The sequence below is a fragment of the Lepus europaeus genome, chromosome 5 (genome assembly GCF_033115175.1).
Source record: "Lepus europaeus isolate LE1 chromosome 5, mLepTim1.pri, whole genome shotgun sequence".
Lineage (NCBI taxonomy): Eukaryota > Metazoa > Chordata > Mammalia > Lagomorpha > Leporidae > Lepus > Lepus europaeus.
Genome location: NC_084831.1, coordinates 140,742,571 through 140,760,389, shown reverse-complemented (window position 1 = coordinate 140,760,389; position 17,819 = coordinate 140,742,571). Strand labels below are relative to the sequence as shown.

Here is a 17,819-nt window from a genome sequence, read left to right as displayed (position 1 = left end):
TAGATTTGCTGCAATACTAATAACACCAGGCATTTCTTATTTGTTTTTTTAAATCTGAGCTCCCATGTATGAGGGAGAACATGCAGTATTTGTCTTTCTGGGTCCAGCTTATTTCGCTCAACATGGGTCCTCCTGCAAATGGTAGAATTTCATTTTTTATAGCTGAATAATATTCCCTTGTGTATATACACCACATTTTCTTTATCCACTCATCTGATGACAGGCACCTGGGTTGATTCCAAATTTTGGCTGTTGTAAACAGTGTTGCTATAAACATGGTGGTGCAGGTATTATTTATTTCAAAGAGTTACAGAGATAGAGGGAGGGAGAGTAGGAGGGACATAGAGAGAGATCTTCCATCCACTGGTTCACTTCCCAACGGGTTCCTGAAATGGCCAGTGCTGAGCTAGGCCACAGCCAGGAGCTTCATCCGGGTCTCGCATGTGGATGGCAGGGGCCCAAGCACCTAGGTCATCCTCCGCTGGTTTTTTCCAGGCCATTAGCAGGGAGCTGGATCCGAAGTGGAGCAGCTGGGAATTGAACCAGCACCCATAGAGGATGCAAGTGTCGTAGGTAGTGACTTTACCTACTACACTACAATGCTGGTGCCCTAACCTCCTCTTCTTATAAGATAGGGGTCCTGTTGGAGTGGGGTCCACCCTAATGCCTCCATCTTAACTTAAATCGCCTATTTAAAGACCCTGTCTCCAAACAGAATCACATTCTGAGCTCGTGAGGATTAGGACTTCTACACACACATGCGTAGCAACATCATTCATAAGAGCCAAAAGGTAGAAGCAGGCCAAGTGTCCTGCAGTGGACGGATGGGTGAATAAGATGCGTTCTGTCCACACGATGAAACAGTACTCAGCCTTAGGCAGGGGGGAAGGGCTGACACGATGCCCTGGGTATGAACCGTGCAGACAGGAGCTGAGGGAGGGGAGCTGGCCACAAGGGACCAGCACTGTAGGATTCCACTCCCAGGAGGCACCTCGGCAGTCAGAGGCAGAGAGACAGAAAGGAGCATGGTAAGGATCGCGCGTGGGGAAAAAGCAGAGTTTGGACTTAAAGGTACAGAGTTTCAGTTGGGGAGAATGAACAGGTCCTGCAAATAGAGAATGGCGAAGGGAACGCACTCACTGCCCCCGGACTGTCCACCGAAAGTGATTCAGACAGGAGGTGGTACTGGATGGGTATCTTACCACATCCAAAAATCTAAAAATGAATGGAAAAAGTGAAGGATGCAGGTTCTGCTGGACCTGAGGATGGCCGAGGGGGTTTCTGTCTGGGGCGCAAGTCTTCACCCAGCAAGAGGCAGGACACGGGAGGAGCAGGACCTGGGCCGAACAGTGGCCACGTTCAGACGCCAGGTGTGCGTGCTGAGCTGCTCCCCGCGCATTCAGACGCCAGGTGTGCGTGCTGAGCTGCTCCCCGCCGTCTGTGTCTGTTCTACCCACCTGCCACCCCCTCCTCCCTGTCATCGCCCAAGCACACACCTCCTTGGACCACTCTGTGGAGGCTCCTGAGCCAAACTCCCGCCCATCCCCACTCTCCAAAATGCCCCGAGGTGGGCCTGCCGTACCCTGGCCTCTTTCTGCTCTCCTTCCTGGGACCCTGTCCTTCCCGGCCCCTCAGTGCCCGACGTGCCCTGGGGTGGTGACAGGGAGAGGCTGCTCCTGGAAACCTGGCTTCCGTCCACGTCCTCCCTGGAGGCTTGATTTTCCGGAGGGGACTCGGGCAGGGGCAGGCGGTGCACAGATACTGACCGCGTGTCCTTTTCCATCCTAGGACCTGAGCTCCTTTGCCATGCCGCTCCTGGATGGAGACCTCGAGAGCTCAGAAAAGCATTCTCGCAAGGTAAGGCTTCCTTCCTCACAGCTCATGGAGGCGCCCGGGGCTCTGCCACCTGCGCTTCTACCAATGCTCTCACCTATGCTGCCCCCTGCACACCTGGTGGAGGCTGAGCCCAGCCTGGGAGAGCTCACTCCCGTGGGCGTGGCCCTCGCCCCTGCAGGACTGGCCAATTCGCTTCACCACTGTGTCTTCTCCTCACTTTGGGGCTGACCATGGCTGCTGGGCTCCCCACAGGTGGTCAAAGAAAAGCATTAACAATGAGCTAAGCACCCCAGGCTGCTAAGGAGCTAAGAGAGGGTCATAGGCTTCACTGGGACAGATAAGAGTTTGTCCTGCCCCATGGCCCCAGGGTCTTTGATTTTTTTTTTTTAAAAAAAGATTATCTATTTGAAAGGCAGAGAGAGACACAGAGAGAAAGAGAGGTCTTCCATCTGCTGGTTCATTCCCCGAATGGCGGCAACGGCCAGGGCTGGGCCAAGCTGAAAGCAAGGAGCCAAGAGCTTCATCCGGATCTCTCACATGGGTGCAGGGGCCCGAGTACTTGGGCCATCTCTTGCTGCTTTCTCAGGTGCCTTAGCAGGAAGCTGGGTGGAAAGCAGTGCAGCTGGGATGGGAGACAGCACCCTGATATGGATGCTGCAGTCGCAAGTGAGGGCTTAACCCGCTGTACCGCACCTGCCGGCTCCGGCCCCAGCTCCCAGCCCGCGAGCTCTCTCCTCTCACCCCATCTCCCTTCCCCCAGTTCCAGGTGCCTTTCCCTTGGCTCTGTCAATTTCCCACTTTCCCTTTCGTCCTTGGCTCTCTGCTTCCGCTGCTGGCCTGCCACAGTCTCTCCATGGGGGAAACCAAGGTCTCCAAGGGTTAGGCAGCCAAGGAGTGTGGGTGTGGCAGGATCAAGGTGCCAGGTGAGAGTTTGGGGTGGTCGCAGCCAGGGAGGGGTGGGCCAAGGCACCCTGCCCAGTTTCTCTTGCAGTCAGGAACTGAAGGTGGGGTGGGGAGTCCTCCCAGACTTCCTGCTACCCAGTGACCCCAGGGCAGGTGACTGCAGGAAGGGGCTGCCCATGGGTGCCGTGTGCAGTGTGTAGGAGCGACCTGTAGGTGCTCACCAGCCTGGGGTTCGGTCAGGAGTTTTGATGCTGGCAAATATTCTCCGAGCATGTTGAATTGCACACACAGTTGGAATGACAAATTGGGTTAGGCCTGTGGGCCTCAACTGGCTGCAGCTCCCTGCACCGCCCTGCCCTAAATAAGCAACCTTATTAGCTGTTACCATGGCCCAGCCAGGAAAGACAGTCAGAGAGTGGCCTCGGGCCTGGGCTGGGAACTTCTTGGTTCAGCAGGGAATGAGCTGGAGGGGCAGGAAGCAGCCACTAAGCTCCCAGCCCCTGTGCCAGCCCCACAGGGTCTGGGCCTCCCCGTGCACTGGGGCCTGCGAGCGCTTCGCTCCGCAAAGCCCTACCTGCCAGCGAAGGGCCCGTAGGAGCTGAGACCCCAGCAAGGGGTGCACAGAGAGGGCTGGGGGGTGGGGTGGGGGGGTGCTCAGGCCTTTGGTGGCTCCACCGGGGTCCAGATTAAAGTCATTGTCACCAAGGACGCTGAGTGGAAAAGGACCCGCAGGGGTGTTCCTGCTGCCCCACCCTGGAAATAACACTGACTGACCCAGGACGTGGGGTGCACCCACGCTACTGACCTGGCTGGGGGAGGAGACGAAAGGTCACGAGGAGGAAGCTGACTGCACCACGCAGCGGCCTGCACACTGCTGACAGCCATGAACCTTGTACCTGGGATGAGAGGCGGTTCTGCTGGACGAAAAGGGGGGAGGAGGGGCGTGGCTGTGGGGTTCCCAGACTTCGCGGTTCAGGATCTTCCGTGGCCGCCCCACTCCCATCCCCCACCTATCCCCCCTCCTCCAGCACAGTTCCTCTGCTCCTGCTCCCGCAAGGCGGGCCCTTGCCCACCTAGGGTCACTTGCACCCCAGCCTGGAAGGGGCTGCCCGTGAGCATCCCGAGCAAGCTGAATTCCCCGGAACAGGAGACTGTGGTCGGGCTCCTGAGGCTGATGGTAGGAGGTGGACAGAGGCTCGGGAGATGCCGCTGGGCTCCCAAGGCAGAGCGGAAGTAAGCAGGGTGGGCTGCAGGGACTGCTATCCCTGAGGATGGGGACACTTGGGGGACCAGAGGAGGACAGAGGCAGTAGAGACTGTGACCCTGCCACCAGGAACCTCACTAGCTTTACGACACACCCGCATGAAATCCTCTTGTCCCTTCCACAAGTAAGCACAGGGCCCTACTTCTTATTTTATTAACTTAATGCTCACTCCAGGCCCACCATCCCACCAGGTTGTTGGGACATGTTTAATTTCTATCCTTCCTGGGCTTGTGCAAAAGTCCTGGGGTTCCTCAGAGTGAATCTGCTTGTTTTTTCAAATGAGGAAACTGGGTTGAATGGAAAGGCTGCTCCTCGGTCACATCACTGCTTCCTCATGGAGCTGGCCCCGAATCTAGGGTGCTGGATGCTCCCAGACATCCCAAACCTTGGGCAGCGAAGTGTCCTAAGCTGGACAGAGCCCACACCCATGCTTCCTGGCCCTGCCAGCCTGCCTCTGTATCATTGCACCTGCGGCTGAGCTCCCTGTCTTCTCGGGGAATCCTCCCTCTTTGGCTGTGGTCACTGAAGATTTTCACTAAGTGTCAATGTGGCCCTCGGTGACCCCCACTTGTAGTTAAGTGGATGGGGTACGTCTGGTTTCAGGCATTCTTGACTACCCGAGGGTGCATGTTGTCATGAGGATGGGTTGGCCATGTCCCCTCTCTCTGCCCCTCTCCCTGGTGCCCCTTCTCCAAGAGGAGGCAAGCTCTTTGTTACATAACACATCTCTGTGCCCTAACTCCGGGTCACCTTGACCCCGCACGGCTCTGCTGTGCGGCTCCTGGGCCAGCATCTGCCGAGGAAGCTCAGTACCAGCTGACACTGTGGGGTCTTCCAACACCACCGCGATCCCCCCTGGCCAGACAGCTTGGGCTGGCTGGGAGGGGCCTACAGAGTTCCCCAACATCATGTCCTCCAACAAAGGACCAAAGCCTCTCCTCTCTTGTGCTCGGGACCATCTGTCCATCTTTCCTGGCACGCACACTTCTGTGTAACCTTGGACAGGGCACGTAATGCTCTGTACATGTTTCCCTGTTAACAAGGGCTAATCATTGTGCTTACCTGTTCTTATGAGGTTTGAATGGAATTGTTTATATAGCAGACGTAGAATGGGGCCTGGCATAGGGCAGGTTCACAGAGAGTAGGCCTGCAGTGCAGGTGTGACAGCAGGACCAGGTGCCCCTTGGACTCCTTGAAAAAGTGCATCCACTGTCCTTTGCCTTTCATTGGGCGGGGCTTTAGACACACCTGCGCACTCTGATCCAGTGTTGGCTGTGGAGACGGCTCCTCTGGGCTCCTCCCCCTAAGACAGCCTCTGTCAGGTCCACGTGGGAACCCTCAGGTCACTGGGCCCCTGGATTCCAGGGCCAGCCTTTGTGTGCCTCAGCTTTGCCCTGGCTTGCGACTTCCTCTTCCCTGGCTCCTTCTCTGGCTCCCTCCTTCCTCTACGCCCCCTACCTGCAGCTCCCAGGGGCATCTGAAGTCCAGTTTTCATGGTCCCTCCGGGCGTATCCTGAAGCCAGTCCTCTTGGATTCCATTTTCATTCTCACAGGCCGGCCACCGCCTCTTCCCTATTGTGGAAGAAGGAACGGTGCAGCTAAGCCAAGAGCATCAAGTGGCGTGGCGCTGGCCTCGGCCTCCCTGCTGGTGGCTCCATGACAAATGGTCCTGTTTGTATCTGGCTGCCCGGCAGGGACCTGAGAGCCTGCTCTCCATTAGCACCCGTGGAGCCAGGCACACGTGGGGAGCCTCATCTACACCCAGGGAATCATCCAATTACATTGATCAAAGTATCATTTTCTTGCAGCTTGCCTAATGGCCAGGACTGAGGCTCTGTCCCTGGCGGCTTCATTGTCTGCATGGCTCCCCGGCCCACGGCGGGAAGCAGCCAGGGCCGCCCCTCCATCTCTTTGCTCTGTGATCTCCTGGAGACCCTACCCATCTTTGTCCCCTTCCTATAACGGACACCAGCAGTGGCTTCAGTGAGCCTCTCCTGGGACAGTAGCCCTAGCATCATTTTACAGGTAGCTAACAGGGCTCAAGTCACTCGTCTATTCTGCTAGAAACAGCCAGGATTTAAACTCGGGCTTCTGTCCAGAATCCATGCCTGTCATATCGCCTTGCAATAGGGTCATCCTCTATTCCCTATTGCGCTGTCCCTACCATGGATAAGGCTTCTCTCTGCCCCCCTATGCCTGCACATAGGACCCACCAACTTAAAGAAACTCTGGTTTTAAAATGTATTCTCAGGATTTACTGTGAGTCCCACAGGTGGGATGACAGCTAAACTGGATACTCTACAGGCACAGAATGTCCATGCTTTCCATGTTAAAGGGTCAAACAACGGGGAGAACCTGAACGTGTTCCTACCAAGGCAAGCTGGAGTCACTGCCTATGATGGTCCCTCCGCTAGAGCGGTCGGCACAGGAGGGAGTTGGCGCCAGGCCAGCTTCTGCACCTCCACGTGGCTGCACCTGCTCTTAGTAGGAGATTGCAATCTGGAGCCTGGTGGTCCCCAAGGGTGCCCCCACACACACAAGGACATCTGTCAAGCCCCGCACTCAGAGTCGGGGGCGCCCTCTAGTGGTGGGAGGACTCACACGGGCCAAGATCAGCGCAGCGCACCGGAAGTGGGTCGGAGGGCACGGCGGTGTCGCCTGGTCGCCCGAGGGCAGCCATGACAGCGCCTCCAGTGTCGCGCCCTGTGAGGAAGTTACTGTGCTCTTGTGGTGCTCAACTGGAGCGTCCCTGAGGTTGTCTTGGTTCCAGTGTTGCAAGTTTGGCAAGCAATAGGGCGGCGGCCGTTTAACACACGTCGAATGGTCACTGTAGATTCGGCCGTGAGCTGGACAGCGTCGTGGCCCCGCACTGGACACGTAAACAGCCCTGCTCGGCCCAGGTAGGGCTAGCCTCATTGTACACATGCGGAAACGGAGGCTTGGCGAGACTGAGCAACACGCCCGCCGTGGCCCAGTAGGAGATAGAACCGGGGGTCAAACCCAGGCCCCCAGATGGCGGGTCAGCAGGAGCGAGGCCTGGCCGGCTCTGCTCCGAATCGCAAGCGCTGGCGTGGATGTGGGCGGAAGGGGACCATATCCCTGGGCAGTCAGACGCTGAGAAGGACCCACGGGTGGGCTGGAAGGCAGGCCTGCAAATAGGCCCCAGGAGCAAGAGGCATTGCTGCGAGCCCCTCCCTCCCACCCCTCTGAGAGGTCCTGCACAGGGGAGAGCGCCCGGAGCTGCGAGTGACCACATTGTGTCTGTCTGTCTCTCTGCAGGTGGACAGCCCCTTCAGCTCGGGCAGCCCCTCCAAAGGGCTCTTCTCCAGAGGTCCCCATCCCCGGCCCTCCAGCCCCGTGTCTGCTCCGGTGAGGCCCAAGACCAGCCCCGGATCTCCCAAAACCGTGTTCCCCTTCTCCTACCAGGAGTCCCCCCCGCGCTCACCTCGCCGCATGAGCTTTAGCGGGCTCTTCCGCTCCTCGTCCAAAGAGTCTTCGCCCAACTCCAACCCGTCTACCTCTCCCGGGGGCATCAGGTTTTTCTCCCGCTCCAGAAAAAGTAAGACAATGATGCTATGGTTTCAGGTGGGTGTCGGGCTGCTGGGGACCTTTTCCGTGCCGGCTGGGCCGTGGTGACTGTTAGTGGCTGGGTGCCGGGTGCACAGGTCTGTGTCCATCTCGCCTGCGAACAATCCAAGCTCTCTCCAGAATGAACTCACTCTCTGCCTGTCACTGTCTTCCTGCGCTGACCTGTCAGAACCTAATCTTGCCTGCACACACCCCGATGCTCACAGTATGAACGCAAGGACACTGGCCTCTGAAATGCGGTGTTGGCTGGAGCTGAGGCTAGACCCCAGGGGTCAGAGGGCCGGCCTCAGCTTTGACCGGTGCATCCGCTCACCTCCTGGGGTGTGGTATTTGGGGAACCTGGGTGGGTCCTGACTTCCTTGTATTTTGGTCTGGGGGCAGCAGCGAAGGGAGGCAGGGTGGATCTGCTGCAGAGATGGGAAGCAGGTAACGTGTGTGTAGCAGAGCCCCTTAGGCTCATGGGTATTTGTGATCTGAAGATAGACTGTCCTCCCTTGAGCCCTGTGGATCATAGCAGGGGATATATGAGACTACTTCAAAACACTCATGGAAAATGGAGCTAAGATAAATGGTTATGATACCAGTTAGGACCCCCATCCGAGTGTCTGAGCTGCAGTTGCTGATGCCAGTTTCCTGCTAACGTGGCCCCTGGAGGCAGTGGTGATGGCTCCAGTAACTGGGTACTGCCACCACATGGAGACCTGGGTTGAGTTCCCATTCCTGGGTTTGGTCTGCCTCTCCCCAGGCTGTTGTGGGAAGTGAAATATTGGATGGGAGCTATCTGTGTCTTTCTGTGTCTCTGCCTCTCATATTTGCAAGAGAGAAAGAGACAGAGAGGGAGAATTTTGGTACAAAGGCCAGTGTTGTGGCATAGGAGGTAGAGCCACTGCCTGTGATACTGGCATCCCGTAAGGGTTAGCCAGTTCATGTACCTGCTGCTCCACTTGCAATTCAGCTCCCTGCTAATGGCCTGGGAAAAGCAATGGAAGATGGCCCAAGTGCTTGGGTCCTTGCCACCCATGTGGGAGACCCGGAAGAAGCTCCTGGCTCCTAGCTTTGGCCTGGCCAGCTGTGGCTGTTGAGGCCATCTAGGGAGTGAGCCAGTGGATGGAAGATCTCTTTGTCTCTGTGTGTGTCTCTCTCTCTGTAACTCTGACTTTCAAATAAATAAATAAATCTTAAATTTTGGTGCAAAAATAATTTTGGAATCCCTGCACAGTTTCTTTGTGATAGGCATTTTCCACGAACTTTTTGAAGACTCCCAGTATGCACAAATTTCAGAATTTTTCACACAAAAATAAATTTTCTATTAATTCCTTTTCCCATGAGCTTTTTGAAGTGCCCTCCCAATAAGAAAGGCAAGCTTGCCCCTAAGCATCAGAGGTATGGGGTGGTGTGCCTTTCTCCTCAGGATGTATTTGCCCCCAAACTGCAATGGTGGAGCGATACTTGACCTGCAGGGTCAGGCAGAGCATGTAGGAATTTCATTGGTTTATAAGAAGAGGAAGAGGAGAGAGTGTCTCTGCTTTGCTTTACTTGTGTATGTGTATGGTGTGGGGTATTGTTTCTAGTCCCTCTAAAATCATCTCTAAAAAAAAGATTTATTTATTATTTATCTGAAAGCAGAGTTATGGGGCAGAGGGGTGGAGTGGAACTGACGGAGAGAGAGAGAGAGAGAGAGAGAGAGAGAGAGAGAGAGAGAGAGAGCTTCCATCTGCAAGTTCACTCCCCAGATGGCCTCAGTGGCCAGCACTGGGACAAGCTGAAGCCAGGAGCGTCATCCGCATCTCCCACGTGGGTGGCAGGGTGCAAGCACTTGGACCATCTCCACTGCTTTCCCAGGCAGTTAGCAGGGAGTGGGATTGGACATGGAGCAGCTAGGACACAAACCCATATGGGATGCCAGAGTTGCGAGCGGCAGCTTTACCCACTACACCGTAACACCAGCCTATAAGAGCATCTCAAAATGAGAGCTTTTCTGCCTGTCCGTGAGCCTAACTGTAAATACACACATCCCATGATGAGGCATTGGGAGGATGACAGAGCGATGGTTCTCCCTGGAAAGTTGTTAGGAACCGTGTCTGCCAAGCCCTGTAGGGAGCAGAATGTCACAGCAGTGAGGTCACAGAGCTCTAGAGAGCATCCCCAGGTTTCTCGACAGCACCCTGTGTTGTGAAATATTTCATCATGCCCCACATCCAACACCCAAATCAGGGGCCTGTTTCTTGACAGGTGGCGTCAGACCTGTGCTGGTTACAACAGGTTGCATTTGCTTTCTAGGGTTGCTTTAACAAAGCACCACAAACTGGGGTGGAGTGGGGGACTTAAAACAGCAGCCGTTTCTCTCTCCCAGCTCCAGAGGCTGGAAGTCCAAGGTGAGGTGTGGGCAGGACCAGGTTCCCTCTGAAGTTGCCAGGGGAGGTTCTGCTCCATGCCTCTCTCCGGCGTCTGGTGTTGCCAGCAATCCGTGGTGTTCCTTGGCTTGTAGACGCATTACTCACATCTCCGCTTCCATTGCCACGCGATGTTCTCATGGATCTCTCTCCTCTTCTTATAAGGAGGTTGTGTTGGATTAAGGGCCTCCTCGACTCTAGTATGACCTCATCTTAATTAACTACATCTGCAACAGCACAGTTTCCAAAAACAAGATCACGTTCTAAGGTTCTGGGAATGACATAGATTTTTTATTTAAAGATTTATCTTATTTTTTGAAAGACAGAGTTACAGAGAGATGTAGAGACAGAGAGGTCTCCCATTGCTGGTTCACTCCCTAGATGGCCGCAATGGCCAGAGCTGTGCTGATCAGCAGCCAGGAGCCAGGAGCTTCTTCCAGGTCTCCCACGTGGCTGCAGGGGCCCAAGGACTTAGGCCATCTTCTACTGCTTTCCCAGGCAAGAGGAAGAGGAGCAGCTGGGACTAGACTCGGAGCCCATATGGGATGCCTGCACCTCAGGCCAGGGCATTAACCCACTGTGCCACAGCGCCGGCCCCATGACATAGATATTGATGGGAATTCTACACAACCCAGGACACAGCTTCTACAGGAAAGGCCAAGATTGCTAGTTCACATTACCAGTTGTGGTCATCCTGTTAGGATCTGAGCTATTACTGAAGGTAGAAGGAGCAGGCCAGATAGAGAGGCCAGATAGAGAGATAGGGGAGGGTTGGTGGGTGCCAGGGGCAGGATGAACCAGGCGGGGTCTGATCCTAGCACCCGTCTCAGTGTGAGCTCCCTGCCATGCACTGGGTTTGGGGTGTGAAGAATGTTTTCCTAAGCCACTGAAGGTTCATTGGCCCCACAGGCCAGTTTCTCACTCTGATGACGGCAGAGGTTCTGGGACCTCCAGGAACTCCTTCTCTTAAGGGTCAGTCATTTCATAAATAAGCAGCTAGGGCATGACACTAAGTGGAGGCCGGGGATGATCAGGGAGAGGGGGTGCCGACTACTTTATTGGAGCAACCTTGGCCGAGTAGCACATGCTCACACCTGAGGTGCTGAGCAGAAGACACTGCTGCCCAGGAGTGGCCGCCGGCCAAGCCGTGGCCCTCTGCACACCCATGTTCCCGGGACCAGATTGGCTACTGCATTAATGCTGATGTTTCCTGCATGTCTTGCAATCAGTGGCGGTGTCCAAGGGAGCTCATAGGTGGCCCACAGACACTGCAGGAAGTCAAGCAGAGGGTGGGTCACGCCACTCGTGGGCTCCCACAACAAGTGTGTGTAGGAAGAAAACCAAGGCTGGAGAAATAAAAGGGCTTGCTGTGACTCCCCCATCTGGTGAGAGGCAGCCCTGGGGCCAGAAGCCAGGTCTACAGCTTCGTCCGTGTCAGTTCTTCATGCAGCACCCTCTGAAGGCTGGAGGTGAGCGTGGCAGGTCTTCTCAGTGGGTGCAGAAGGTGCGTCACTCAGATGGACTCTGAGTTTCCCCTTTCTACGTAAAATGAGGACGCGTGTGCCTGTGGGATGGGGGCCGCCTCCGTTCTTATACACACCCTACGTGGCTATGGGATCATCATACCTTGCTTTAAGTTGTGTGATTTGTTCTTAAGATACACCTTTCTTCTTCTACCCAGCTGTATCAACGTTGTCCAGAGTTTAGGACAGACAGCACTTGTAGCAGAAGTGGGGTCAAGGCTGCCCTCATGAAACAGGTGTCTGAGGCATCTCCAGCTGACCCCCAAGTGGTCCTTGTCTGGGAGAAGGTAGACTCGCCCACGTTCCCCTTGTTGGGCAGTGATGTTGCTGTGTCAGCTGAATGTGTTGGAATTGGTCGGTGGAAAGACAGGATTCCTGCCTCCAAGAGGGCCTGGTCAGGCGAACAGAGGCTTTGGCAGACGGGACCAGGTGTTGCACTGCTGAGGGCTGTGCCGAGTTAACACTGCACAGCCTTACTTTGTGGGTGAGGCCAGACAGTGTCCTAGAGAGCCTGAGGGTTGCAAGGTGGCTGGAGCAAGAGGAGGGAGTTTGGGAGCTGGCGCCAGTCAGGAAAGGCGTGCGTCTCTGGTAGGTTCTGTCATTCTCCTGGCCACCTCTAGATCATTCTCTTGCCAGCAGCCGCACAGAGCCCCCCATGGAAGAGGTGAAAGGGAAGGTGGAGAGAGAGAGGAGGAAGAAGAGCAGGAGGAGGCCCTGTAGGCTGGTGGTCCTGGCAGAGCTGAGCGCGGGGCACTGGGAGATGGGGGAGGATGACCCTGTCTCCCAGCTCACATGGCTGTGATGTCACTGGGATACTGCAGTATAATCTTAGGGGAACCATCATTGTATATACAGTTCATCAGTAACCAAAATATAATTCTATGGTGCATTACTGTACATTTGTTTGGGTGCATATATGTGTACATATGTATGACCATGTCCTGTATTTCTCCTGTGTATATGTGTGATACTGTATGTGTATGTGAAACATACATACACATATGTATGTATTTGTATGCATGTTTGTATGTGTGGGCACATGTGTATATACAAGTCTGTGGGTGCACACACATCTCTTACCTTTATTTTTTTTAAAAAAAATCTAGTTGTTTATTTGAACAGCAGTGTTACAGAGAGGCAGAGAGAGAGAGGTCTTCCATCCACTGGTTCACTCCCCAAGTGGCTGCAAAGGCCGGAGCTGGGCCAATCCCAAGCCAGGAGCCAGGAGCCAGGAGCTTCTTCTGGGTCTCCCACGTGAGTGCAGGGGCCCAAGGACTTGGGCCATCTTCTACCGCTTTCCCAAGCCATAGCAGAGAGCTGGATCAGAAGTGGAGCAGCCGGGTCTCAAACCAGTGCCCATATGGGATGCTGACACTGCAGGCGGTGGCTTTACCCGCTATGCTACAGCGCCAGTGCCACATCTCTTATCTTTATAGGACATTTTTCAGGCTGCTGGTGGCAACCTGTAAGTGAACGATTATGATTGGATAGTTGAGTTGAAGAAAACTTTTGCTTTATCTGAGACATTCCAGTTTTTAAATACTATTTTAATTGACAACTAAAAACAAAAACGTAATATATGTTGAAAAAAAATGGAGTGCCAAGTCTGAGCTTTGCAGCAGTAGTGTGATGTGGGACAGAGATGACAGGTGTTGGCAGGAAGCAGAGAGAAAGCAAAGCCACCAAGATGCCAGGGCACAGCTGAGGCTCCTGCTTAGGGGTCAAGGCTGCCAGGGGAAGTCGGGTGTGGCAGGGCTGGGAGAGGCTGAGCAGCGCAGGTGTTCCCACGGGCTGAGTGTGGAGACGTGGGGCGGTGGGTGGACATGCGAGTCCTGGGCAGAACATGTGGGGAGTGCAGCCTGGCCTGAGGCGGACTGGGCCACTTGTCCACGTGGGCTGCTGCGGCCATGGAGGGCCCGGCTTCGGAGCCCAAGCTGAGTGCTAACTGTGGCCCCTGCCATCAGGGCCTGTGGATTACACAGGGAAGACTTTCTCCCAGATTCTGTGTATAATCTGAGAGGCAGACAGATGGAGAAAGAGGTAGAGAGCTCTTATCAGTTGGTTCCCTCCCTAAAAGCGCATTCCAGCCAGGCCTGGGCCAAGCCACAGCTGGGAGCCAGGAACTGAATCCATGTCTGTCTTGTGGGTGGCAGGGAGTCGTGCAGTTGAGCCAGCATCGTCGTCTTTCAGAGTTTGCCTTAGCTGGAGGCAGGAGCCAAGGTTGAAGTCAAACCCAGCTGCTCCAATATGGGCACAGGCATCTTAACCACTAAGCTACATGCTGTCCCCACCTCTACCCTTTCTCTTTTCTGCTTTTAAATATTTATTTATTTATTTGAAAGGCAGAGCTACAGACAGAGAGGGAGAGAGAGAGAGAGAAAGGTCTTCCATCTGCTGATTCACTCCCCAAATGGCTGCAACGGCCAGAACTGGACCGATCTGAAGCCAAGAGCCAGGAGCTTCTTCCGGGGTCCTGCAGGGCCCCAAGCACTTGGGCCATCCTCCACTGCTTTCTCAGGCCATGAGCAGAGATCTGGATCAGAAGAGGAGCAGCTGGGACACGAACAGGCGCCCATATGGTATGCAGGCGCCACGGGCGGAGGCTTAGCCTGTTACGCCACGGTGCCGGCCCCTGTCCAGTATTTCGCACAGGCCCTTCAGTGTCTTCGGCTGGGTGTAATTTGTTAAGGCTGCTCTTTGCCATCTGGCTAGGCAGCCATGGCTGGGCTCAGGAAAGCTGTGGAATGGCTCCAGGCTGCTCCAAAGGACAAGAATTGATTACACTGGAGGCTTGGCTCCTTCAGAGAGGCCCGCTGGGATGGAGTGTTCAGACCAAAGCAAGCCCGGTCCCCATGGCAACTGCTCAGGTTGTTGCCCTTGAACTCCTGTGCCTGGCTCCTTGGCTTTCCCCAGAAGAAAGCAGCCCTGCCAGAGTCCTGGAGCCAACGCAGCACAAAGGTCCTGAGCTGTGTCCAAGTGGGACTTGCAGTGCTTGCAGGCTGGGTGCTACTTGCCTGCGAGCGTCACCCTGAGCTCCTTCCACGTGGATTCTCATCATGCTTGGCGTGAAGCTTGAGTGGAGGATGTGCAGCCTACCCGCTTTTCCCGAACCATACATTGCTCTCCACCACCCCAGAACTGTTCCCACGAAGTCGAGCTTGAGCGTTAGGCCATCGGCCTGCATGCAGGGTCTCTCCACAGAACAGCCCCGATGGACCCTGCTCTGGCCATGGGAAGGTGCCGTGAAGACATTGCTCATTACCCAGGTCCCCAAGGGGAATGTCCTGTCTGCTCTTCACACCAGGAGTAGCTGTACTTCTGATCGACTCATTGTCATTGTCCACAGTGGACACCATCATGTCTCGGCCCAACTTTCCCTGTGTGCACCCCCCGTTAGAAGTCTCCGAGCCAAATCTGAACAAAAAGCATTAAGGGTTGCATTTCTTGCCTTATTTTAGAGTTCAGTTTGGGTTATTATCCATTTCTTGCCTTATTTTAGAGTACAATTTAGGTTATTTTCCACTTCTTGCCCTATTTTAGAATTCAGTTTGGGTTATTACCCCTTTCTTGCCTTATTTTAGAATTCAGTTTGAGTTCTTATCCTTTTACTTTTACCCGACTAATTTTTCTTTTTTTTTTAAGATTTATTTTATTTTACTTGAAAGTCAGAGTTACACAGAAAGAGGAGAGGCAGAGAGAGAGAGGCAGAGAGAGAGAGAGATATCTGCCATCCGCTGGTTCACTCCCCAATTGGCCGCAACGGCTGGAGCTGGGCTGATCTGAAGCCAGGAGCCAGAAGCTTCCTCCAGGTCTCCCACGCAGGTGCAGGGGCCCCAGTACTTGGGCCATCTTCTACTGCTCTCCCAGGCCACAACAGAGAGTTGGACAGGAAGTGGAGTAGCCAGGTCTTGAACCGGCGCCCATATGAGATGCCAGCGCTTCAGGCCAGGGCATTAACCCGCTGCACCACAGCGCCGGCCCGACCCCAACTAATTTTTCAAATAAGGATGGCAGTTTATTGGGAGGATTGGAGGGTGTGGGTATTTATAGAGTTCAAAATAGAGCTGAATGCTGAGGACCTGGAGAGAAGGGAAGCAAACCCTCTGGCCCTGGGGGCCCCAGCAGCAAGAATTCATGGATCTTCCCAGGTGATCCATGTGGGAAGTTCAAGTTGTTGTGGCTCGCCACTTAGCATTCTGAATTCCTTACTATAGGATACCTGACTGGCCCAGTTAGGATCCCTGTATGACCAGGGCAGGGTAGAGGGTTGGAGGAGTGGGCAGACCCACACAGCAGAAAACACAGAGATGAAGAACCGGGGGTTAGGGTGGGAGATGCCAAAGTAAGAGGCCCAGGTGGAAATCCAGCAGGCAGATACAACGTCGTACGCCTCCACTGCCCAGCACGCATGCGTGCACACACAGCCTTCCCGTGCTTACAGAGGCCCTGGTCAGACCGTTCCCGTCACTCCACAGCTGCTTCCCCAAGGGAGGGCACCCAGCCGTTACCACCAGGAGGACGTGACTGATGGGCTGTTTTTGGAGTCCTCCGTCCCAAGGGTATGCCCATTTCTCCCCAGCTTGTCTTTCTGTCCTGAACCTTAGACCTGTGTGATAAACACAGAATCTGAAGTTTTACAGCTCTGCAGGTGATGCTAATATAGCGAGGCTTGGTAAACACAGCTTTCTAGTACTAGCCAGAAAGAGAGAGAAGCCAGGACTTGCCATCACTGTAATGGTAGAAGGGGGAAGATGAGAATTCCGTTTTGGACGGTGTAAGAACAGGAGAGGGGATGCAGATGGAGAGGACTGTTCTAGAGCCTGCAGCCAGTGTGGGCCCAGAAAGCACGCAGGCTGCCTGGCGTTCTGTGCCCAAATCTTTTTCTGGAGGGAGCTCACCTCCCGGAGGGCCTGCTTGCACGCACGTGCTGCGTCACTCACGGATGTTGCTGCTGGGGCGGTGGCGTGTGGACTCACGGCTTGTCTGTCTAGTGCTTTCATCGCACTCCCTCCAGGCCTACTGTACAGTAGCTAAGCTACTTCCCTTTGATGGTCAGGGTGGGACGCTCCAACCAAAACAACACTGCCACTCTTCTGCCTCTTCCGTAATGCAGTGCTGAGCCAGCCACAGCCTGGGGACAAAAGCGAGCCAGGCAACTCTTTTCATAAAGTTGTGTAAGGGAGTATTAATAACCCCCATTAAGATCTAGGTTGGGTGGAACCCAGTTCCAAATTCAAATTAACAAAAGACAGATTATTCACATGTGAATTTCTTTTTTAAGAGTTACTATTCATTTGAAAGGGTTACAGCGAGAGAGAGGGAGAGAGAGAAATTGTCCATCCGCTGGTTTACTCCCCCAGTTGGCTGCAACGGCCACACTGGGCCAGCCTAAGCCAGGAGCCAGGAGCTTCATTTGGGTCTCTCATGTGAATGGCAGGGGCCCAGGCACTTGTGCCATCTTCTGCTTTGCCCAGGCCATTAGCAGGGAGCTGGATCAGACGTGGGTGCAGGGGCCCAAGGACTTGGGCCGTCTTCTTCTGCTATCCCAGGCCACAGCAGAGAGCTGGATTGGAAGAGGAGCAGCGAGGACTAGAACCGGTGCCCATATGGGATGCTGGCGCTTCAGGCCAGGGTTTTAACCCGCTGCGCCACAGCGCTGGTCCCTACAAATTCTTAAGTGGCTATGTGGCAATAGAATTTTCCAGAACACTGAATCTATTGTCAAAAGATTTTACAGGGGCTGGCTTTGTGGTGTAGCAGATAAAACCAATGCCGCCTGCAATGCCAGCATCCCATATAGGCACCGGTTCGAGTTTTGCTACTCTACTTCCCAACTGGATCCCTGCTAATGTGCCTGGGAAAGCAGCAGAGGATGGACCAAGACTGTGGGCCCCTACACTCACATGGAAGACCCAGAAGAAACTCCTGGCTTCTGGCTTCAGTCTGGCCTCATCTCTCTCTGTAACTCTACCTTTCAAATAAATAAGATAAACATTTTAAAAATGATTTTACAGCTTGTTTTAGGATGATCTTTCCTTTAGAGATGAGGAAAGGAAAGCACATGTCAATGTGTTCACAAACTGCAAATAATGAGATTAAAGTTTTTTAAGCGAAAATACTCTTTGCATAGTCAGCACTGTGAGGTCATTTTTTAACTTTTCTCCCCAAGTAGAAACTGAGGAAGAGAGGGTGAAGTGTTTGAGGAGAGGCCACACAGCTAGTAAGTTACAGCCAAGGTTTTAACTCAGCTCGGCCAACGAGCAGGTGCACGTTAACCCAGGTGCTAAGACAGTCTCTGCTTGAGTGGAGTGG

At 54.2% G+C, this 17,819-nt stretch overlaps 1 protein-coding gene across 3 annotated transcripts in view; it reads left to right on the top strand.

Annotated features, from left to right (window-relative positions):
- Positions 1–17,819, top strand: part of PRKAG2 (protein kinase AMP-activated non-catalytic subunit gamma 2) — a 318,315-nt gene that overhangs the window by 89,795 nt on the left and 210,701 nt on the right. For all 3 annotated transcript variants that reach the window (XM_062192881.1, XM_062192880.1, XM_062192879.1), the window contains exons 2-3: positions 1,789–1,857; positions 7,283–7,562. In XM_062192881.1, coding sequence (XP_062048865.1) covers positions 1,789–1,857; positions 7,283–7,562 — 349 coding nt within the window. The remainder of the gene's footprint in view (positions 1–1,788; positions 1,858–7,282; positions 7,563–17,819) is intronic.